We start from the raw sequence: 25437 nt of genomic DNA on the forward strand, positions 1-25437 counted from the left end.
CCATGTCATGTGCACAAAGCTGTAATAGTATCCCTACCAATATTACACCTACTTCACAATATGATTACAATGGTCAGGTTATAAAAATCGTTTTGTGCAATTAGAAATGAATGCAAACAGACTCAACACACAATAACTTCCTCGCATAACTATAGCACAATATTTCATATAAAAATATATTAAAAATTTCTAATGCCACTTTCAGAGTTGTACCTGCAGCATCAAATACATCAATGTACAATAACGTGTTTAAAATTACCATGCTCACAGTCAATATAAAACTACTATTCACATACAATGTATCTTAACAGAAAATGTCTTCAATAAATATGGACAAACAGGACTTATACATATTTACATCACAGCCCAGACTAAAACCAAGGCAGAAAATAAAACCGTGCCAATTCCTACATCTTAAGTGTGACAACAGCCTGTACTAAGCTCAACAAAGTCTGGATTGAGAAAAAAAGCTTCTAATATTATTTTGAACAGAATTGTTTTCAGGAAATGACAAAACAAGAGAGAATTATCCCCAGTTAATTATTTTAAATTGTTTCAGGACCTCAGTCTCCCCTGCTGTTATATTGCTAAAAGCATCATAAAACTGAACTCACTCACTCATTCAGAATCAGTCTATATTCTGGCCATGTCCTGTCTATATGTATGATAAATGAACAACTCGTAGACAAGTTCTTCATACTTGCAGTTCCAATGCCAATGCTAATGAGGTGCCATTGTTTTCTTTTCTTTCTGATAGATAACTGAGATATAATTCTGTTGACCTGCGTGTTTAGTGATGGAATATACTGAATGTGAAGTTTGCAAAACAACCTTTACCAAAACCCAAAACCCCAAGTGATTTGTTGTTATGAATATAGACCGTCCATGAAATTGAAAAGAAAAAAAATGACCTATGTTATAAATAAAGGATAAAAATCACTAAGCTCAGCATCCCATTTGAGCATTCCAGACATATTTTCTGAGCACTGTCCAGAACTCCAGTTCTTCATAAGCTGTTCATGGCAACTCATGAGAAGGTTTGACAGAGGACATTCAGACTTGTTTCTTTCAGTGACATGCCGATGTTGTCAAAGTAGTGGTGGAACCTAAAACATCATGAATACATTAAAATAAAAAAGAGAGCAACAGCGAAATAAATCAAAATAAACACCTGGAGTGGGTAAACATTGGGAAAATTATTTATCATTTTATTTTGATGTCAGGTTTTTAAAAGTAGTCATACTGGTATAGAAGAAAAGCTTACATACAGGTATAATATTAGCTAGCTTACATTCAAAATAATGTACGACAGTGTGATTATCATGTAAATATCGGCTAAGTTGAATTTAGGTTAAAACAAACATAAAATAAATATGTATTATGTAATAAGACTATGATTCTGTCACACATACCTTCTTTTTGTTTTGGCAATTTGCCGATGCTGCTCTGCTCGACTGATGGCCCTGACGGATGGGAGATAATCCATGTGAACTGAGCGATGACTGCAGTGGATGTTCAATGGTAGACTGTCAGACACATTCTCGTGAGTTCTCTTAATAGATCCTGACAACCTGTAATAAGCAATCATCAGCTGAAACCCACAGCACAGAAACATATTTTGCTGGCCTACATGTATCTAATCTTACTAGGGGTCACTAACATCAACGGGAAAAAAAAAGGGTAAAGCTTTGCATTTGTCTTTTCATGCCCACCTGTGAAAGTCCGGGTTAGAATGAACCTTCAGTAACCCATGCTTATCGTAAGAGGCGACTAACGGGATCGGGTGGCCAGGCTTGCTGTCATCGGTTCCCAATTGCGCAGATCGATGCTCATACTGTTGATTGTCTGGTCCAGACTCGATTATTTACAGACCGCTGCCATGTAGCTGGAATACTGCTGAGTGCGGCGTAAAACTAAACTCACTTTTCATGCCCATATTGCCTTACCTTGGCTCAGATGCGAGCAAGCTGAATGCTGTCCGTCCACCTGGTACAGGAAGGTATACTTCATCCGGTAGTTTGTCACCTGCCTGACACTCCATATAACTGTCCACAGCTGTCGTGATGTTCCCATACAGATGCCTAGCACTTCGCAGATTCATTTCGGTGTTGTGTTCCTGTGTCAACAAGGCCACTGTAGGACAGTCTGACATTGTTCGGGAATCACTCCCTGACTCTGCATAGCACTGCTGCATTGTAATCATCTCAGCGCATGTTCCCATAATATCTAAATCACACATAGAGTCATAATACTGAGAAAAGGCATTTAAACATTTGGAGTTCAGAACCTTTTGCTCTTTGGGCTCACTATTATTAACAGTTGCCAATTTTTCAATCACTGTCTCCTCTTCGTGGGCATCACTTGAAGCCTCATCATCGAACAGATCTGTGCGTATCCGTGACAGTTTGTTTTCTTTCGACACTGTCTTGGTACAGCCAAGTAGGAGGCTGGAAGCCTGTGGTTGTACTTTAGGCAGGGGTAGGAGATGGAACAGGTTCCCTGACAGAGAAGACATCCTGATACTGTGGAGGTTCTCGCACATTTCTAGCAGTTTCCTTGTCTGTTGATCATCACACCTACCCTATGAACATAGATTAAAATGTGTTCTACTTGATTAGTTTACTAATACATTAACTTGTGGCCAACATGACCTATATAAAGAGGATTAAGATGGTGAAAGTTCAAAGACTTTTGAGCATTTAGGTTTTAACGCCATTTCAAAATTATTTAAATTATATCACACTGTGTCAGCTTTATGTTGGAAGAAAGGATAGAGTGATGCAAGATATTAATCATTTTGTTGACACCCACAAGCAGGACAAGGGAGTGACAAACCCATGATCATAATCAGTGTCCACCTGGGACTCAACCTATGATCATCAAATACTGTCACACCAAAGGGACACAACTCTGCAACTGTAAGGCAATTTGAGGCACCTTGGACTACTGCTGAAACCATGCCCCATGGTCTATGTACAACATAATTATTACCCCATAACACAGAAATAGCATGAATAGCTGAATTATAACATATGATATATATAAAATGATTTACTTGATACTTCAAAAACGAGTATGGTTTTGCACATCTTTTAGCAAAATTCCAGCAGTATTATGAGTGAGTGAGTGAGTTTAGTTTTACGCCGCACTCAGCAATATTCCAACTATATGGCGGCGGTCTGTAAATAATCGAATCTGGACCAGACAATCCAGTGATCAACAGCATGAGCATCGATCTGCGCAACTGGGAACCGATGACATGTGTCAACCAAGTCAGCGAGCCTGACCACCCGATCCCATTAGTCGCCTCTTACGACAAGCATGGGTTACTGAAGGTTCATTCTAACCCGGACCTTCACGGGTAGCAGTATTATGAGAAATTGATATTTGTTTTTCCCCCTATGATTTTCATTCCCTGAGATCAGTTGCAACCTACCCGGAGATATGACTGTAGCACTTTTTCAAAAACATCTGGTAACGGTTGACTAATTCCAGCAAGGTTCTCCAGTCTCAAACAATGCACTTGGGGGAAGTTGCTTGAAGAGCCTGAATCCGACTGGGAGGATAATCGTGATGGGAACACATTACTGGCTGACGAATCATCATCGTCCAAAACCCTCCTCTTCCTCCCAAGAGACGGCTTTGACACCACAAAGTCATCATCATCGTTTTCAGGAGCCACCGAAGTGCCAACATTGGTTCCTTGAGAATCTGAGTCTTGAGAGCATGTGTTGTCATCGACACTGTGTAGGACGGTGCGTGGTGTTGTGTTGACAGGGTGGTGGGCCTTGCTGGCCCCGCCCCCAGAGCTGAGCCAGTACTGTAGCAACAGAAGACACTTCCTGATGTCGCCTCCGTGCAGCTTGACCAGCATCAGCATCTCATCCAGACTGGTTCTCACCCGTTCCACGAGGCAGATTGTCTGTAGGTGTCCTGCGATTGTCAGCTGAAGATAGAGGAAAGCAAGTTCAAGATAATAGTCACAAGGACCAAGCCTGAAAGCTTGCAGAATATTCTGTTAGTGAGTGAGTGAGTTACCACTGCACTTCTGTCAACTCCAAAAACATATGGCACAGTACTGTCACATTAGTAGGACTGACGGTTGGTCTATTTACACCATTGTGAAATAACTGCAATAGTACCCCACACCAGTAATGAGATAGTTTTAAACTCTTGCAAAAGTATTTCAGTAGTTGTAAACCATTGTAAGGCTTGATGACTGCATTAATCAATGTAAAAGAAATGAATAAAGCATTTTCTCAACAGTGTCAATGTCAGCCATTTTCGTCTGTGCCGCTACTCAAATCAAGGGGAATTCACTCTAATATGAAGTGCCTGTAAAGTGCCTGTCAATTGTTACGCCTACAATCAATAATACCATTGGTAGTTTTGTATACCTATTAAATAAAAATACTATCATGGGGCAAAAAATCGCAATATAGCATTACCATCTGCACATCAGTACTGCATTTTATGTGTGACCAACCCAGCTATTTTTCGGGATTGTGTGTGTGTATCTAATGCAATTACTTAAGTAATTTTCTGGCACCTATTTTTGCTGTAAAATGTACATCTGAGTTCCACAACTCACCTGAGATGGCTGTTTGAAGGTGAGGCCCTCGTACCACGCCTGCAGCTGGCTGCTGAAGCTTGAGTCCGTTGTAGTGAGGATGATGGGAATCTTGGTCCTCATCATGAAGTGCTGTATAGCTGGCAGGTAGCCCTTGTCATCATCAAAGCTGATCTCAGCCTGAAACACGTCACCCCTACATGACAGCAGTTTTCTCAGACGAGGTTTGTCAGAACCATATGGCAACCCGTGTAGGTCCGGGTTAGAATATTGACCTTCAGTAACCCATGCTTGTTGTAAGAGGCGACTAATGGGATCGGGTGGTCAGGCTCGCTGACTTGGCTGACAGATGTCATCGGTTCCCAACTGTGCAGATTGATGCTCATGCTGTTGATCACTGGATTGTCTGGTCCAGACTCGATTATTTACAGACCGCCGCCATATAGCTGGAATATTGCTGAGTGCGGCGTAAAACTTAACTCACTCACTCATTCAGAACCATATGGCACAATACTTTCAGCACAAACACCAACACATTTCATCGTATGTCACTTGCATTGATTGATGCTCATGCTGTTGATCACTGGATTGTCTGGTCCAGACTCGATTATTTACTGACCGCTATTATACAGCAGGAATATTGCTGAGTGCAGCATTAAACAACTAACCAACAAAACAAATGTACCCCAATTAACACATAACTTTAACACTTCCAAGGTTTATCAAGGAAACTGCTTATGAAGCACTTACTTCATCAAACAGAATGAGTGTGGTGGTGGATAGTTCAAGTCCTCCAGATTGACTGCCCTCATCTCTCATGGGATTTGGTTTTGGTTTCAATTCCTTCTTTGCTTTCTTGGCGCTTTTCTCAACTGAAATAAATATTTAAATATTTAATGTGTTAATTCTCAAAATATTCATAAACGAGTCATCAGAAGATGACATATCCCCCTGGCCCCCACATATTTGGACGAACAAATCATCTGACAGTTAAAGTCCAGCGTGATCTTTTTTTAGACTACCCGGTAAGTCCAAATCGTTTCCCTGAGAAATCATGAAAGTTATAAATGCCAAAAATCTGTAAATAGCAAAAGGCACCACTTCCCAAGATCTGCCTCATATATCTGCCAAGTTCTGTTGAAAGATATTATGAACTTTCAAAGGCACCACTTTGGGATTGCCTATTACGGAAGTTTTGCGATGTACACCTCTCCCTGTTGAGACTAAGTCCAAACTGTTTCCATCGAACACCGAGCAAAAAAAAAATCACAAAATTCTGTAAATAGCAAAAGGCACCACTTTAGGGTCTGTTTGATATAAGTTCTGTTGAAAGATACTGAAAGGTTTTCGAGTTGTGCTCTGGAAACGAAGCCCACCCCTCCCTTTTGAGAATAAGTCTGAATTGTTTCCATGGAAACTGAGAAAAATATAAATGACAAAAGTCTGTAAATAGCAAAAGGCACCACTTTGGGATCTGTTTGATACATATACCAATTTTTTATGAAAAATATTGAACGGTTTTTGAGTTATGCTCCAGAAACAAAATGATTACAGATGGACGGACAGACGGACGAGGCGTCGACTATATCCCCCTGCTTTACATGCCGGGAGGATAAAACCGAATTGCAAGTGATTCTGTGATATTCGTAAGCCACGCCCTCTGTAACTACTACTTCATGACAAGCTGAAAACAGAATGGCCGGGGCTTGTGTTGCACTACAATGTCACTGACTTCGCACTGTAATCTTCACATGTATTTTGTGTTCATGATTAAATGAGCAGACTGTGAAGTTTTTGTAACTGACACATTTATCTATAATATTATTTAGGTTATAGAGTTATAAACATTAAAAAATGGGTATTATAGTAGTTTACCCTTATCGACATCCTTTTCTCGCTTCCTCTTCCGTTTCGATTCCTTCTTTGACTTCTCTGCTGTATCGGCCTCAAGGTCAATGACCTCCACAGGATCCGCCTTGGTGCCAGCCTTACGGAACAGGTTGGTAAAGGCTGTGGGCAGTTTCGCCTCTTTCTTGGCTGGCTTGGCAGCTGAATGATGAAATCATGTGAGAATGTGTCTTTAGCCTGTTAAATGCTCGATGCTGCACTCACCAATTTTCCAGCTACATAAATAATAATAATAAGTAATCTTCTACAGCGCAGTCTCGCGGCGCTTAATCAGAATCGGATTCTTATTACCCCGGATAACCCAAGCTGCCTGTTAGGCGCTAGAAGGTTATAGTCACATGACTTTATTCAACCAGGTACCCATATTTTGCTGGGTGACATGACGATGCGGTTTAAATAATTGAGACTGGACAAGACAATCAAGTGACTGAAATCATGTTTGTTTGTTGTTTAACCCGCACTCAGCAATATTCCAGCTATATGGCATCTATTTGTAAATAATCGGGTCTGGACAATAGTGTTGGGAATTGGTTGAAATCTCATAATTGATGATTGCTTCATTACCAACGAACAATCATCGATAAAAATTGGTTAGCGCCAATTTTCAGATTTTCCTATCCAGGTTGTTATTGCAGATATGTATAACATGATGCACCTTGCTACTTTAAAGTGACGTTGATATATCATGAACATAAACCTTCTGGGGACTTCAAGAAATATTCAGTCATGACTTTTCAGTTAGTGAAGTGAGTTTTCTAAGAATTAAACAAGTTTTCAGGCCCTGACAACTTCGAAGATATGTTCCATCGTCAAGTGTTTCAAAGACTAAAACAGCAGTTCCAAAATCGTTTATGTTCGATTATGAGAAAATGTGATCGATTGCTTGGTCGTTTGGTCACTTCGACCAATCTTCGATTATTTCAATTAATCGGAACACCAATACTGGACAAGACAATCCAATGATCAACAGCATGAGCATCAATCTGTACAACTGGGATACAATGCCATGCAGTAACAATATAGACATCTGTATGGACAACTTCGCTCCTGCTTGACAACTATACAAGAATCTGTATTGAAACATTGCACTCACGAAATAAAGAAGTTGTTATCCATAAAGTTTGTCTATATTGTACTTCACAACTTCTAAAATGTCCCTCAAAGAAGTTATGCATAAAAAATGACATGCATCAAGTCAGCCAGCTTGACCACGCAATCCAGTTAGTTGTCTTTTATGACAAGCATGGGTTGTAGAAAACAGATTCTCACTCAGATCTTCACAGGTGAAGAACAAAGTGACCCAGGTCCTTCACGTCCACCACCAGGGTGAATCTCTCTGTTATGGGTCTGGCCCCGATTTCTCGAAACAAACTTAAGCCTGAGTTTTGACTTAAGTTAGAGTTTTTACTCAAATTTGAGAAAAATAAGGAGAATGCAATTCCCAAAATGAACTGAAATCGATATTAAACTCCAAAATAGTAGACAATTTGAGTTTGTTGGATAGATTACTTAAGTTGTTTGGGCTATTTTATTTTTAAAATGCAGTTGAGTTAAAAATTCAGCTGTTTCAATTGTCAAACTCAGTTTGAAATTTGAGTAAAAACTTAAGTTTGTTTCGAGAAATCGGTGCCTGGTGTTCAGATTTTGTTTGTTGTCAATACTCTGCAATATTCAAGCTATGACAGCCACTAGCTGAGACCAGAGGTTGCTATAGTGAGCAACAAGCCATGGTGTTAAGGTGACATACAATCAACTCTCTTTCAACCAAAACAGGGAGTGAGTTCAGTTTTATGCCACTTTTAGCAATATTCAGAAATGGGGTTCACACATTGTACCAATGTGGGGAATCGAACCCGGGTGAAGAGCGAACGCTTTAACCAAAGGCTACCCCACCACCCCTAACCAAAAGAGACTGCCAAGACCTATTCTGTTTGTTTTTGTTAAACACTACACAATCTTCCAGCTATTTAAAACCGCTAAGCCACATGTCGTATAAGAAACAGTCGGAAAATAATATAATAGACTGGGTTCATTTCAAATCTTAATCAGGCTTGCTGACTGGGTTGACACATGTCATCAGTTCCCAATTGCGTAGATCGATGCTCATGCTGTTGATCACTGGATTGTCTGGTCCAGACTCGATTATTTACACACCGTCGCCATATGGCTGTAATATTGCTGAGTGTGGCGTAAAACTAAACTCACTCAAATCTAAATCTGTCGGTCAAGATATTCTTATTTTTGTGTGTGTTACTACAGGTAAATTCAAGTAAAACTGTCAGCTGTGAGATTCAGTTATACATGTCTCTCTACACAGCTGACACACTGGGGGACATTGATCAGCTGCATCAGAGTGTTAACATGACATAGCCAACTAACAGATGTTAGCAGGTAATTTCATCAAAGCAGTCTCATTGATTAAGCCCTTTGGTTGATATGTCTAATAGGGTTGGAATGATTTAGTCAGTGTAGGTAATCAATGGGATTTTTCATCAACCAATAGTCGTAATTGGTTTGTCTAAACTAATCAATCATGAACCATTATCAGCTGCTAGCTCCCTGGAGTAGACTACAACTAGTGTCTGACATTCGGCTTTATTATGTAGCATATGTCAGCAGAATTCGAAACTGGAATTACAAATCTCCAAATTCACATTAGCAAATATCTACATTTATGGCTTATTAGGATATTGAAATATATCAATAACAGGACCAATTAAGACTTTTATGCTTGGTTATAGTCCTGCATTATATTAAATGTAATATCTAAATGCAATACTGAATTACAACTTAATTTTAAAAATATAACTCAAGAAAAGTTAATACCAATTCTATATAAAAATGTAATTTTTGGAGTAAAATTGATATTTTATACTTATCCTGACTCATGCTCTTTTGCTTGTCTTCTTCTTCTTGCGAACATAGTGGAACACTTGTATCTCCTTATTTGAAGCTCCCTTCAAAATAAAATCACTAATTGGTACTCACCACGAGTTGCTCCCCTTTGTTTCCCCTGGCGGGAAAGGTGTCGCCACCCTCTGGCCATGTGCTCCACTCTCTCCTGATTTTGCGAGCCCAACACTTGAACTTACAGGGAAATCCAAAGTGTTATGTGGGGAGGATGGGAGGAGCTAACCTCATGAGTCAGGATAAGTATAAAATATCAATTTTACTCCAAAAATTACATATTTTTCCTTATCCTGACTCATGCTCTTTTTGCTTGTAGCATCCCTCTGGGACACGGAGGTGGGAGTAACAGAATACTTTGGATTTATAATTAGTGATTTTGTATAGATATACTGTAATATCCCCTCACGGGAACTTCATGAAGGCTTAGACTTAGGATGTTTGTTGTATTAAAAACCATAGGTTACATAATGCCATTAAAGGGAATTACATTATTAATATATTGAACAATACATATAATATATATATATATATAAGTGACTCTGATAGAGGCACTGAAACTGAACATATCATAGTATAAGCTTAAGGCTGAATAACTTAAGCTGAACATATATACATAGCCCTAAAACTCCGTGAGAGTTATAAGCTAGATAAGTATGTATATAATACATATTAATCTTGTGAGGGTAATATTTAAGCCCTCTGGAACTGTCAGTTGCTGGCGAGGACCAGTGGTCGAAATGGTGAATGCCAGAGACATCTTCTGTAGTGATGTCTCTCAGGTAGTGATTAGCAAATACCATGTTAGATTTCCAATAGCATCCTTCCATAATGTGTTCAAGGAACAGTTGCGTGAAGAGCTGAGGGTGGAGGCCAATGCCCTGATCTCATGTGGATTTGATGCTGTTGGTGGGTCCAAACCTGCTGCCTTGTAGGCACGGAGAATGACAGTCCTTATCCAAATAGATATTGTGGTCATTGACACTTCTGTTTGATTTGTAGGCGATAAGGGGATGAATAAGCGTTTGAGAAATCTTCTCCTTGTTTTGGATCGTCAAATAAATAAACTTTGGCTCTACTGGACACAGTGATAAGTCTTGTGTATCTTGTGATCGAGAATAGAGGATAAGCGCCGGGATGTGGAATAACCTGTCTGGTTGACCTGGCAGTTGATTTTTAGCGATGAAATCCCATCTTAGTCCGAGGTGCGCTGTGTTATGATTGTCATCAAACTGTATCCTCTAAGTAATCTAGGCGTGAATTTCAGACATTCTTGCTGCGTGGCTAGAGATAGCAGAAAAAGTGTTTTCTGTGAGAGAAATTCAAAAGTTGTCGATTCAAAGGTTCATAAACCTCACTCGTGAGGTGTTGTAACACTATATTCAGATCCCAAGCTGGAAGTGGAACTTCGCTTTTGGTCCTCAATCGGAATGCTTTCGTAGTAAGGCCAGTAACTCTGGAGATCTTGTCAACTTGACACCCGTTCTCATGGTGATTACAGAACTAAAGCGGCAAAGATATGTTGATATCGTTGAACCTTTTAAATGTTTGTTTTGGCGCAGGTAACACAAATAGTCTGCCACTTGAGGCTGTGAAGCCTCTCTGCGCTGTAAAACCTTTCTTTGCTGCATAATTTTTGAAACTGTGCCACTTGTCGTCATACAAGTTCACGAGTTGAAATAGCGTAAAGGCAAAGCGTGACTGCTTTTGCCGCCCTGGCAGAATATCCTCTCTTGTTTAAACACATTTGTATACAGTCCATACGTGTAGTTGGAACATTGCTGGGTTTCCGTGCACTTGTTTGGTGTGAGGATGAATTAACAGGTTTTAGCGGCTTGGGTAGCTCCAGTGCTGGTTGACCGATTTCTTGAATTAGTATGGAAACCACGTTCTGGCGGCCAGTAGAGTAGCGACCAAAGTGAGTTGTAGGCTCTGTGTTTGTCTGATTTTCTGTAATACTTGAGGTATTATTGCTGGCGGAAGCAAGCGTGCGCGTGAGGCCTTCCATGATAGACTTAAATCCGTTGCCCAAGCTTGAGGGTCTGGGACTGGTGACCACGAATGAATGTCGGTAGCTGATTGTTGAATCGGCGTGGCGAAAAGGTCTATTAAGCGGCTCCCTAATTGCTTGATTATCTGTGCAAATATTTCCCTGTTGATCATCCACTCTGTCGGTGATGGTAGATGAGGCGAGAGAGAAGCGTCTGCTAGTATATTTCTGGCTCGGGAATGTGAACTGCTCTGACATGTAGATTTAGATCTTGTATTAAATCGAACAGTTGAAAGCTTAGGTTCAAAAGGTTCAGCGATCTCGTTGAGCCTTGCTTGTTTATGTAGAAGCGCCACTGTCGAATTGTCTGTATGGATCATTAGGTGCATTTTTTTGTAGAAATGTGCTCCAATGTAGAATGGCGTTGATTACAGCTTTCATTTCTAGACTGTTTATATGGAGTTTGCATTCTTGCTGATTCCATAATCCTGATATCGTGTGGTTGGTGAGATGAGCTCCCCAACCTTGGAGTAACAGCGTCTACATATAGATGGGTTTTGAATTCCTGCTCTGCTAAACAAATCCCTTCGCAGACATTCGATTTCTTGGTCCACCATAGTAGATGAGGTCTGAGATGTTTGGTAGACTGAATGGTTGTACATCGTTGAGATGTCGTTGATGAGACCTGTAGGGGCCGTAACTGTAATCTGCCTGTGACAGTCATGTCTTGGGCTGATGTGAGAAGACCTAGTAGGCTCTGCCATTGTCGAAGTGGTAGCGGAGAGAGTAGAGCTGGTGGAATGGTCTGTTGTATCTTGAGCCAGCGGTCTTCTGGTACAACGATCACGGTTCGCGATTTGTGATGAATCGAATACCTAGGAACTGCAGGTCTTCGCGATGGTACTAGGTCCGACTTGCGTAAAGTTTACTAACCATCCTAGTTGTGTTAGTAGCTTTATGATGTAATTTAACTGTAGTTTGAGATGCTGTGGATCTTGATCTACCTGTATCCCGTCGTCGAGGTAAAAGCGCTCGTAGCCCTTGGCGATGTAGAAAAGATGATAATCGGTTTTAGTTATCCTCGTGAATAGCCAGGGGCTGATGATATTCGAATGGGAGTACTTTCCACTGGTAATGTAGCCCTTCTAGAGTAAACCGTGGGTATTTCCTGGAATCGGGATGAATGGGGATGTGCAGGTAGGCATCCTGTAGATCTATGCTGCCCATGTAGTCCATAGGACCGAATCATCTGGCGTAACTGAGGTAAATGTATCATCGAGAAACCCGATTGGTTTTAGTAGATAATTCTTGTTGAAAAAGCTCATGTTGTAGATGAGTCTGTATTTCTCCGTGGAGTTTTTCTTGGGAACTAGGAAAACTGGGGAGTAGAAACCTGGTTCGACGTTTGCTTGATCTATTACTTCTATGGCCTGTTTGGATAGGAGTGATGAAACAGCCTCTCTTATCTTTGGTAGTTGTTAAGCTTGTAAATCGAACTTGAGGGGTTTGATTGTCAGCGGAGGCTTAGCCTGTAGTGGGATCTGAAATCCGTGTTGAAGAATGTTGGAGGCGTAAGGGTCTTGCAATATTCCCCAGTTTTCCCAGTGTAGTTGGAAGCGTCCACCCACTTGTGCTGGCTGTACTGGAGCGGCTGGGGTGGAAGACTCCAGTCGTTCGAACCTGTGTTTCAGCGTCTATAGTTGCGGGAACCTCTGGGTGTCCTGCCTCTTCCTGATCCTCCTCTATAGTTGCCATATGGCCGGCCGAAAGAATCTTTACCTCTAGAGCTGGCTATCTTCCTGTCTCTTGCTCTTTGTAGGCCCGTGAACTTAGATCTGCCTGAGTATCTTTGTGAAGTCTGACGAATGACGCTGGCTAGTGTGTCCATCGATTTAATCATAAGGACTTCCCTGGAATCCTTAGAGACTTCCTTGGCGACTTTGTCGATTTCTCCGTCAAAGATGGATGTTGTCGACCACGGGGCTGTATAAAGTGGGGCTGTAAAGTTCTCCCCCCAATTGCAGGAAGCGAGGAGGCCTTGACGACGAGCTAAGGTCAGTGCTGCTGAAACAGATGTAAGATGATCCGTTAAAAACTGCTGATCTTTCTTTTGCATAAGTAAGGCAGAATAAATCATTCTATCATCTTCCGTCGTGGAATCCGAATCTAGTGATAAGAGTCTCATTGATGCGTCCTAGATCTATTTAACCCAAAGAACATCGTCGTCGTCATGGTTTCTATATGAGCCAACTTGCGATCATCCATCTTGTAAATCTTGTTCTTGACATGGCTGATGATCTTATAGTTCTCATCGATGTCCTGGGCTTTGTAGAAAGAGTCCATGTTATCGTGGAGAACTTCTTGGCATGAAAGTTGGGCAGATGTGGTGTCTGAACTTTTCGTAGCTTTCTGGAAAGCTGCATCTAGATTCTGTGGCACTGCCTTGATCCGGTCGGTCGGGGGTAGAGTGTGATCGCATCTGGATCGTCTTCCTTCATCAAATCGTCTGCGCTGTATTGCCACTTTTAGATGGTGATGAGAGATCTAGGTTATTGACCATCCAATACCGTATCTCTGCATCGGAGAAAATGATTCCTCCATCATCCTCAATACCATCATCATTAACGAATTGTAGATGCTCTTCGGGACTGCGTGTAGCTGTCTGTATGTCCGATGAGGCTTGTGGCGATCTAGTTGACTTGTGCGCCGCTCTATGTGGAGATCTGACGGGTGATCGACCTGGTGATGAAGCGAAGTGGAGATCGTCTATGGGATGATTTTCGAGGAGACTTGTGAAGCGACGTTGATAGCCAGCGAAGCTCTTCTATAGTCCCTCGATGTCCTTCTAGATGATGAAGATCTGGAATCATATGTCCTTCGCGAATGCCTTCGAAAGCTTCATTTAAATCGGTCCGGGGATCGATGATATGACCTTCGCGAAGGCCTCCGTGATGTCTGATGGTCCGAGTCCATATCTAGAGATGAAATCGAAGATGGTGATGATCTATCCCGCCTTCGCGAAGGCCTTCGCGAAGGCTGTACATCTAGCTCCTTCGTCAAGGTGGTGCGGGACTTCCTTCGCGAAGGTGACATCGTCCTGGCTGCTACGTTGACGGGGGGTGCCTCTGGGGTGCTGTCTACGTTGGAGCCTTCGCGAAGGCTCGGACCCTGCTTCTGCAGTTTGTAGTGGTCCTCCATGATGTTCATAATTTGCGCATCATGTCTTCTGGGATGATCTGTGGCCGAAGTCGTCGGCGTCTTCTCTGCGATGGGGTCCACATCAATAGCGTCTGGCGTCAGTGTAGAGGCATCAGGCTGCATGGTGATCTCTGCAGAAGTCACAGTCGCTGACACGGTAAACTTCTTGTGCCGTAAGTCGGGGATGATTATCGGCTGATCATCGTAGAGGCCCAATTCTGCTGCTGGAGCGATCTCGGCTGAGAAGTTCTGCGTTGTCTTCGTAGATTTTCCTTTGGAAGTCTGCGCTGCCCTGGGGGTCCTCAGTCTGCGTTGAGAAGGCGTTGAGGCCCTCTTAGACTTGGTCTGCAATGGCGGGATGTCTGGGGAGGCGGTCGTTTCTTCGAGGTAGCGGACTGCGTCCCGTTCCTCTACCGCGGGGTCTCTAGCAGAACACCAGGCGGGAGAGGGTCGATCGCTAGCAGCTGACTGGATGGAATATCTGGACTCTCTGCCATGTTTTGCCCTTGTTTGCGTGACCTATCTGCATGCGTCTTAAGGCGCAAAGATGATATTTATTAAATGCAGAATGAGATAAATTAATGCAGTAACTGCAGCGTGAATCAAGCGCTGCGGTAGAGCACAACTAGGGCATATTACATGCGGATCAGAGGCAGAAAAAGCGTAATCTACAAATCGTACAGATTTTCATCAGCGTAAAGCTAGCTGAACAATCCGCGAATACACGTGAATAAACAGTAGAAATCACGATAATTAATCAATACAAATTAGTAAAGGATACTAGCTATACCTCTATAGTAACCTAAGAGAGGTAAAAACTAAGAGATTATCAAAGGATATGGTGTGTAGGAGACCGCGGTGGCTCTCACATCCTGCTCACTGGGCTGAAGAAGGAGAGTGAAGCACATGGCCAGAGGGTGGCGACACCTTTCCGCCAGGGGAAACAAAGGGGAGCAACTTCGTGGTGAGTACCAATTAGTGATTTTATTTTGAAGGGAAGCTTCAAATAAGGAGATACAAGTGTTCCACTATGTTATAAATCCCTCAGCAAGAAGAAGAAGACAAGCACAAAGAGCATGAGTCAGGATAAGGAAAATGGACCAACAAGTACCATATTTTAACGTCTTTTTTGGTATGACGCGGTCAGGGATCGAAGCCAAGACCTTCCGCTCTCCGGGCGGACGCTCTAACCACTACACCACGGAGGCGGTCTTAGAGTGAGAGAGTGAGGAGATGTTTAAATCTACATTTAGCAACAATCCAGTTTGTTGTTTAAAACCGCACTCAGCCATATTCAAGCTACATTATGGTGGAAAATAATCAAGTCTGGATCAGACAATCAAGTGATCAATAACATGAGTGTCGATCTACTCAATTGGGATATGATAACATGTGTCAACAAACCAAGCAAGTCTGGCCACCCGATCCTGTAAATTGCCTCTTTAGACAAGCATGGAATGCTGAAGATCAATTCTAAACCTGATCTTCATGGGTCACACATGTAGTTACAATTCAATAAGTCCACGTATTTAATCCTCTTTTGAAAATTGGTTATTAACTCTTGCAGATGACAGCATTCACCTTATATCCGAGTTCCTGAGCCAGGGCGTACACTGAAGCAGTCTTGCCGATGCCGTGCGGCCCTGTGATGACCATGGTGTTACACAGGCTGTCATCCTCATCCTCACTGTCATCGGTGTCCATGTCAAAGTCACTGTCTTCCTCTCCCCACCACGCGTTGTCTTCCTCAGCAGCTGAAATAGACATAGAAACCACACTGACATATGAGTGGGATGAGGTTGAAAAACACATGGGAGAACTATAGGTTGATTACAACACTAGAAAGGTCATTAACCTTGTTTGAAAACAAGAACAAATTGTGTCCAGGGACACGGATGCCCCCGCTGACATTCATAAGACATATAAAGATCAATAATTGAACAAAATTCACCAACAAGTTCAATAAACATCAATGCAACTATGAGATGCACACCTTTCGAGTCCCAATGAAACACATGTATAAGTTTAATTAATCAATTCTGTTGAGCAGTTTTTGTGGAGAAGTGGATAGACTTAATCCCCCTATTTCACTATCATCAGAGAGAAATTCAACAAAATTTATCTAAGTTCAAATGTCTCTAAACATACAAAACCTATAACATACAAAAACAAAATATAAGATGCACACCATTAGAGTCTCTATAAAAGACATATGTAAGCTAAATGAGTTTTGTGCAGTGGTTTTTGAGGAGAAGTGGATAAAGTACACCCCCTGTTGTATGGGACGAACAGGATGAATAGAACAAAATTCAACTAAGTTCAAACATCTGTAGAAGTGACAAAATTAAGAAACACCTTGATGAACAAGGTATGAGCATGCACACACTTTAGAGTCCCAATGAAAGTTCACCATTAAAACTGGAAAAATAAATAAAATACAAAATCAAGATGAGATGCAAGCTCAATCAATTCTGTTGAGCAGCTATTGTGGAGAAGGATGGATAGAACTTCATCCCATCTATAACACTATATTCAGATGAAGAATATTCACCATATATGGCTTCATCCCTATTACACTATCATCATAGAGAAATTCAGGGTTCAAATGTCATAAAGACATTAGAGTCCAAAGAAAGCCCATGTATAAGTTCATTGAATTCCACAGAGGCGTTTTGGTGGAGAGTGGCGAAGAATATTAAGCTAGACTGAATGCAACATTGAGATGATATTAAGCTGGGTTGAATGCAACATTGAGATGATCATTAAGCTGGGTTGAATGCAACATTGAGATGATATTAAGCTGGGTTGAATGCAACATTGAGATGATCATTAAGCTGGGTTGAATGCAACATTGAGATGATCATTAAGCTGGGTTGAATGCAACATTGAGATGATCATTAAGCTGGGTTGAATGCAACATTGAGATGATCATTAAGCTGGGTTGAATGCAACATTGAGATGATCATTAAGCTGGGTTGAATGCAACATTGAGATGATCATTGAATGCTGGGTTGAATGCAACATTGAGATGATTAATTTGAATGCAACATTGAGATGATCATTAAGAATGCAACATTGAGATGATATTAATGCAACATTGAGATGATATTAAGCTGGGTTGAATGCAACATTGAGACGATCAGTAAGCTTGATTGAATACAACAACCATTTAGTTATAGGGTAAGGTTCAGATGTCCAAAGATGAAATATGAAGGACCTCCGTTAATTTTGTACACAGCAGAGAAATGCTAGCCACCCACGTCTTTGTGACAAGCTTCAGCAGGAAGACTATCCTCAGTAAAGATCAAGATTACCTTTGACCACAGCCTTTGGTTGCGCCTGTTTCAGCATCTGCAGCCTCATCTTGCGAGCCTCCTTGTGAGTGCGGTGCTTCCACTCCAGCAGCCAGGTCTTCAGCTTCTGCAGGTGAGCTGTGTGGCCCAGGACTTCCATTGAGTGGGTGGGCTGGTAGCGCTCCGTCCACATCATCTCTGTTGTACAATGTAGAAAGGGAGTGAGTTATGCCACTTTTAGCAATATTTCAGCAATAAGATGGCTGGGGACACCAGAAATGGGCTTCACACATTGTACCCATGTGGAGAATTGAACCCAGGTCATCGGCGTGACGAGCTGACACTTCCCCACCACTCCTTAGAAATATAAAGAACACCTGACTGACCAGATACTGACGTACCATACCCTTGACAGTTAGAAATGGAGCTAGCACATTTTCATGATTTTATCAGCTTTTGGAAATATATAATTCTGCATCATCACCAAGTTTGGCATATATTTTCAACACACTTTGACTGGCATTCATTAAATTTCCAAGAGAAAGAACCAATCTGAAACCCTGACCCTAAAGTAAAGGATACAGCAGCACCAGGTTCCACAAAACAATCTTCACGCTATGACGCTATCACCTTAGTGCTAAGATCGCATTGTGGAACGGGCCAAGGACCAAGACCTTTTATAAAGTGCAACAACTATCATCTGTACCTTCACACAGGCCCCAACAGTAATAGAACTGTGGAAGGGATCTCTAGATATGATTGTAGATATTTATCAGCCATTATGACAATTGCACTACACACTGACAATTACAGCTGTTTATCCTACAGAAATCATTTTCAAAACTGAGGCACCTAACATGCTAAAACAGCAATGTATTGACAACTCAGTTTAAAAGATGTTCCAGAACTCAATCCTTACAAGGACTTATGAGTTTCACATCTGATGAGGAAGATGCATACCTCCGACCCTGATGACCTCAGGAGTTGGAACACTCTCTGCAGTTTCCTTGGATAGACTAAGCTTGGCTCCCTTTGCACGACCTCGTCCTTTCTTTTTCTTCTCTACTGCTTCCTGCTTAGTAGACTCCATGGAAGGCTGTGAGGCCTTTGCTGAGAAACAGAAACCGTAGTGAGTGAACGTTTTTTTGACGATACAATTCTCTCTGTTCCAGCAGTATCACAATAAGAGGTAAATACTGAAGTCTAGGCTAGGTTAACTTATGGCTAAAAGAACGAGTAACATTCCTTGGAGTAGGAGAAACACAACCAGTCTGGTGATACACATGTCATCGTGCCCCATCGAAGACCAATTCTAACTTGGGTTCCACAGGTCTTACAACAATGAATGCATCAATACCTGCATCTATGCTGGGATCCAGTGAGCGAAGATCCTCCTCCAACTTGCGTTTCATGTCAGTGTAGATCTGCCTGACCGGGAGGCCCCTCACGCCAACCTCCACCTCTGCTAGAAGTTCATCCACCACCCCTTCAGCCAGCTCCATGTGGAAGCGGAAATCCTGATCACAACACAATGAAATAATACAATATGAGTGACTGAGATGGGTTAACCACGCGTGTTAACAGAATTCAAGTTCCATGAAGCTGTGTCCACTTCATGTGGGATGAAAGTATATTCTACATATTTGTCACAAAATCTAACCCAATCAGTCCACTCTCAGTGACATATGGAATGCACTTGCCTACCTTGAATAGTTCAGACTTGGCAGGGGAGACTACTCTGTGGCTTCTAAGGTCAGCCCAGTTGATGAGCAAGGCCTGATGAAATGGCTCTGACACCCTCAGTGGTAGTTTAACCGGTGCCAAGTTCCACACACTGTTCTCTGCCGAACAAAATATTTCAATGTCACATCAATGTTAAAAAACAAATCCCATTAATCGAAAACATCTTCACTACACACTACAGATTCTGCAAGGTGTATGTAAGTTGCACCCAAAGCACTTCAAACACATGTGCAGTGGTAGGTTGCGTTCGGGTGAGATGTATGTAATTTTCTGAAAATAATTTATATTTTATACTTATCCTGACTCATGACTATTATGCTTGTCTCCTCCTTCTATGCGAATGATAGTGGAACACTTGAAATCCCTTGTAGTTCCCTTTAAAGCGGACGTATAACTACACTCACCCACATTCATACTTAGACATCAAGAATTAATATTAAATTAAACATTGTTTAAGTAAGATGATTATGGAAATGTTTTGCTTCAAGTAACAATGTAGTTAGGATTTAAATAATTTTTCCTTATCCTGAGTCATACTATTTACTTCTTTCTTCCTTACCTTGAGATACAGTGGAAACATTCTGTTACGTTCCCGAATTTTTAAAAATATTTTTCCTTATCCTGACTCATTCTTATTTTGCTTGTCTCCTCCTTCTATGCGAATGATAGTGGCACACTTGTAATCCCTTGTACAGTCGAACCCCGTTTACTCGGACCCCGTATATCCGGAAACCCCGCCTTCCGGACGATTTTTAGGTGAAACGAAACTTGCCTACAGTAATTGTACTCGCTTAGCTGGACCCCACGCTTCCGGACCTGCACGGAGAAGTTTCAAACCATTCCCATAGATTTCCATTTAAAAATGATCCAGTTATCCGGACGGAAAGATCTGGGCACATGTGCATGTGTACATGTATGTTTCACGTCAGTATTGTTTACTGGACGACTAAGTGTATTCATTGTTCATCTCTCGGCAGGCGTTTGCTGTGAATTGAGTACCCATCAAAACACTAGGGACGCGTGTTAATCTCTTGGCAGGTGTTTGCTGTGAATTGATTACTTACCCATCAAAAAACTAGGGACGCGTGTCACTTCAGTTGTGGCAGGTGTGAGAACATCTCATCAGTAACAAAAACACATGTTAATTAGGATTAGGATTAAGCTGAGCCGCGGAATTTGACTGACTGACTGAGTTTGGTTTTACGCCGCTTTTAGCAATATTCCAGCAACATCACGGCGGGGGACACCAGAAATGGGCTTCACACATTGTGCCCATGTGGGGATTCGAACCCGGGTCTTCGGCGTGACGAGCCAACGCTTTAACCATTAGGCTACCCCACCGCTCCCCGCGGAATTTGATGCAGCAGTTACCACGAAGTGACGGTGACAAAGTCCCAACTGCTGAACAGTACTTTGATGAAGATACTGTCGTGGAAACTGGCCATGAGCTAACTGATGAAGTAATCATCAACAGAGTGCAGCCACCGACAAACGACCAGTCAGATGATGATGAACAACAAGCAGTTGTTACGCTAACAGTCAGTTGACTGTCTACGAATGTACTGGAGACGAAGGTTCAGTGAATTTATTGATGGACTTGGTGAAGTGATTTGAAGAAATAAAACCAAGGAAGCAGACACCTATCACAGACTTTTTAAGGAAATAATGTGCTACATGTGATATCGAGTCAAGTAAGATGCGGTATGTAAAATGTATAACGTGAATCAACGTGCTGAAAGAAAGTTTATTGGTGTGATATTGAATATGGTATTGTTATGATTATATGTTTTTGACTATTGACTTATTGATATACATACATGAATAAATTTTCAATATACATTGTCAATGCGTTTTGCTTGTTTGATCCAGTTAACCGGACGCCTTGCTATCCGGACGATTTCCGAGAGTAACCAAAATGTCCGGATAAACAGGGTTCGTCTGTAGTTCCCTTTAAAGCGGACGTATAAGTACACTCACCCACGAGTTGCCTCCCTTGCATAGTTTCCCGCCAATGGAGTGGAGAGTGACAAGCTTGGTTAGTCATGTGACTGTTTTGGCGGGAAACTATGCAAGGGAGGCAACTCGTGGGTGAGTGTACTTATATGTCCGCTTTAAAGGGAACTACAAGGGATTTTAAGTGTGCCACTATCATTCGCATAGAAGGAGGAGACAAGCAAAAGAAGCATGAGTCAGGATAAGGAAATTTTTTTTTAAATTTCGGGAACGTAACACAGAATGTTTCCACTGTATCTCAAGGTAAGGAAGAAAGAAGTAAATAGTATGACTCAGGATAAGGAAAAATTATTTAAATCCTAACTACATTGTTACTTGAAGCAAAACTTTTCCATAATCATCTTACTTAAACAATGTTTAATTTAATATTAATTCTTGATGACTAAGTATGAATGTAAATCATTCGTATGCCACATATTCAAACAGTAAAAACATTATCCCAAAATAACATTGACCATTTAACTACATCTGTATTCACGTGTTATTATTCTATACACGTACCTTCACGTGACTCAGGTATTTGCTGCACGTGACTGATGGTGGGGAGCCACGTGGTCTCCATGCTGCTCTGGACTGCAGCAACAGCAACCACCTGCCGCTTCAGTGTGTCAGGGACATCGCTCATGAGGAAGGCCTGACGGAGTCGCATCTTCTCAGGGTCCTCTGGTTCTTTCAGCTTCACCTCCGTCTTTGACTTGCCCATGAAGATAGAAGCCAGCTTGCCTGACAACAGTCAGAAATATATTTTATGTTTTGATGACCATTCATGTTAATAGGGATCTGACAACTAACGTAATTCGTTGGTCAAGGTTAGAGGCCACAATATGATAGATATATTGATAATATGGTAAGATGTTAATATAATAAGATTTATATCCTAATAGAGTATCTATATTTCAAATTCCATATTTTAACAATCAGGGATTCATAAACCATGTACCAAAACATCAAACATCATCTAAACTGCTAGACTGCCCAACATCATAGAGTTTGTGTTAGCAGACACAAATAGTGTACTTGTTGACTTGATTAAATTCATACTGAACCTAGGATTCATTCAGAGAAATAATTGGAGGAAACATATTTCTGCTCAATACAGGATTATTTCCTACATTTACCATGAAACCTTAGCGATGCATTCAAATGAACAAAGTGCTAGAACTCTAAGATTACGGTTGTAGAACATACCTTTTGATTTGGGTTTACTTGGACTATCCTTTGCCAGTTTCCGGGGGCTGTCCTTGGCCTTCAGTTTCTGGGGTGTGTCCTTGACCTTCAGTTTCCACGGACTGTCCTTAGCTTTCAGTGTTTTGGAAACATCTCGAGGTTTTGACTTCAGTGGTGTCTTAGTTGATTTCTTCACTTTAACAGGAACAGGTTTCTCTTCATCTTCGTCCTCCACAGTAATTGGTTCCGGTATGACCTGCACAGCCAAACGTGCACTGCGACGCCGACCACCTCCATCTGTGCTACTGTCTAAGTCGATAATGCTTTCATTTCCACTAGTCACAGATTCTCGTTTACTCTTGGCCTTGGGTTTTACCTTGGATTTTTTCGTCTTTTTAACTTTCTTAGCTTTCTCCAAAAGCTTTTGAGCCTTCGCTTGCTTCTGCCCTTTCTGAATTACAAGATGAATAAATGAATATGTGTTGAATATCGTTGCTAAAAATCTTCAACATTAAGAAACATATTTACACCAGCTCAGAGGCTGACATTGGGGACCTAGACTGTAGCAAATGACAGTAAAATTAACTAATTTTGAAATACAAATTTCATGTCACCATATTTGTAACTTATGTTAAAAGGATTACTGGAAAGGCAAAAGCAGTCATCCTTTGCTTTACACTACTGCATTAAATGCAATGTTAAACTACATAAAAATTCCTCCAAAGTTGGGAAATTAAACATTATACAACACTCAGTTTTTAAACTATAGACAACTTTAAAGATTCAAACAGCCACTTTGTTTTGATCCAACACGATCATTATCTGTATCCATTCTCTATAGTTTGTGTTGGGTAAAACCATTTGATCATCTGCATAGCTTACTCACAGTTTTGGATGACCGAGGAGTAAATTCACTTTCTTCGCCACTGCTAGTAGTCTTCTTTAATCTGAAAATAAAAAAGGCACAATCCATCCCGGTATTTTCATTTCAAACCCTTATATTTGGGGCATATTAACTTATGAATACACAATGATATATAGAAAGTAGTCAAATGTAACGTGTTATATTTATGATTACACTTCCACAGTGAAGTACAGATTCTAGTATTTTTGCTGGGTTGAGTCCCTCCCCCAATTCAAACCCGCACTCTCAGCGTTAGACGCCTAATCGGCAGAACACATAAGTCAGCGATTTAACCCACTCAGCCACTGCAGTTTCTTGTGGATGACGATTAGGCTACAACCTAGCAAAAGTACTAGAATCGGCAGTTTACTGAGAGAGTGTAATCCCAAATATAACGTGCCACATATTAACTCATGGATGAAGCAATGACAATATCTGTAGGATATACCCCATCTGATATTGCTTTGAAATTTGCCAGTCAATGCTATAAGCAGGGATGTCCTTCGATAGTACTATTAGCACTAGTGGAGTTCTGATGATTGAAAATAATCGAAAATCAATCGAGAGAAGGACTAAAAATAATTATCGATTATAAAAAACATATTTTTGATCAATTGGAATTTTGTTGTTTCAGTATAACACTTGAATGAAGTAAACTAACCATTAAATTTGACAAATATTCACAAACAAACATGCGCTCAACAGCACTGTAAAATTTTAACCACTTTTATTGTTTAATTACAATTCCAGTGTCTTTCTTGCACGATGATTTGATTCAGTATTGCATGACAGTATTAGTTATGAAAAACATTAATTAGAAAAAAACTGTGGAAAAACCCTTAAAATTGGTGATTACATTAAAAGTGTATTTATTTCGATTATAATCGATAATCGTTCACAAGTCCTCCAATAATCGATTGTTGATTTGGTTTCCTATTCCAAACACTAATTAGCACAGGGGTAGACACCATGGGCCATATCAAACCAATAAACACTCATGTTGAACAAGTGGTTTCTTTAAAATCTCAAGATGTTATAAACCCCTAGTCTTTTTACCTTTTCAGGTGATCATACCTCTAAAGCAGAGATTTTATGGAAGTAAACTTCTCTATCAATAAGGACCACAATGTTTTGGGGTAAATTCTTACTCCTTCATCAGGTAGATTTGTTGTGGCGTTTACATCCATTATTATTTCCTTATGTGTATCACATGTGTATTCACAGACATTGCAATACCTTATTTTCATCTTGATAGGTGTCCGTCTGGAGTCATCGAACTGAAGACTGCTGACTTGGTACTTCATTCTAGGACGAGCCCTCACTTCTTTTGGACTCGAGGCCATCACTGCTGAGCACTGAATCATCCATCTTACTTTTTCTTTTCATCATCCTTCTTTTTCTTTCCGTTTCTTTTTCACTTTCTTAACTTCACTTTTGTCACCATCCTCTGTGGGAATCTTGGCTGATTTACTCTCAGAGTGAGTCCTTACTCTCGTCTTACTGGAAGGGACAGCTGCACCAGTTGCCTTAAGACCAGTCTTTGTGAAGCTGAGAGTTGCCTGGGCTGACTTAGCAGGCACAGCAGGAGTATCAGAGCTCTTCAGGAAAGCATCAACTTCCGCACTTCTTGGAGCAGCCTCCACTTTTTCGATAGTAACTTCTTCCTTCAGCTCTTCCACCTTCTCGTCTGTCTTTAACACAGCTTTATCACCTGATTTACCTTTCTTAGAGATTTTATCCTTCT

At 41.1% G+C, this 25437-nt stretch overlaps 1 protein-coding gene across 1 annotated transcript in view; it reads right to left on the reverse strand.

The window, feature by feature from the left end:
* Positions 1–25437, reverse strand: part of LOC124261492 (ATPase family AAA domain-containing protein 5-like) — a 25617-nt gene continuing 180 nt past the window's right edge. Inside the window, 16 exon segments of the mRNA XM_046695813.1 lie at positions 1–1106; positions 1413–1571; positions 1947–2581; positions 3437–3946; positions 4592–4750; positions 5321–5442; positions 6446–6626; positions 16155–16327; positions 17888–18064; positions 18827–18976; positions 19224–19383; positions 19571–19707; positions 22124–22345; positions 22811–23240; positions 23676–23736; positions 24930–25432. Of these exon segments, the coding sequence (XP_046551769.1) occupies positions 1028–1106; positions 1413–1571; positions 1947–2581; positions 3437–3946; positions 4592–4750; positions 5321–5442; positions 6446–6626; positions 16155–16327; positions 17888–18064; positions 18827–18976; positions 19224–19383; positions 19571–19707; positions 22124–22345; positions 22811–23240; positions 23676–23736; positions 24930–25432 (3858 nt within the window). The 3' untranslated portion in view covers positions 1–1027.

This window comes from Haliotis rubra, unplaced genomic scaffold (genome assembly GCF_003918875.1).
Source record: "Haliotis rubra isolate DU_JTF1 unplaced genomic scaffold, ASM391887v1 Scf8, whole genome shotgun sequence".
NCBI classification, from domain to species: Eukaryota; Metazoa; Mollusca; class Gastropoda; order Lepetellida; family Haliotidae; genus Haliotis; species Haliotis rubra.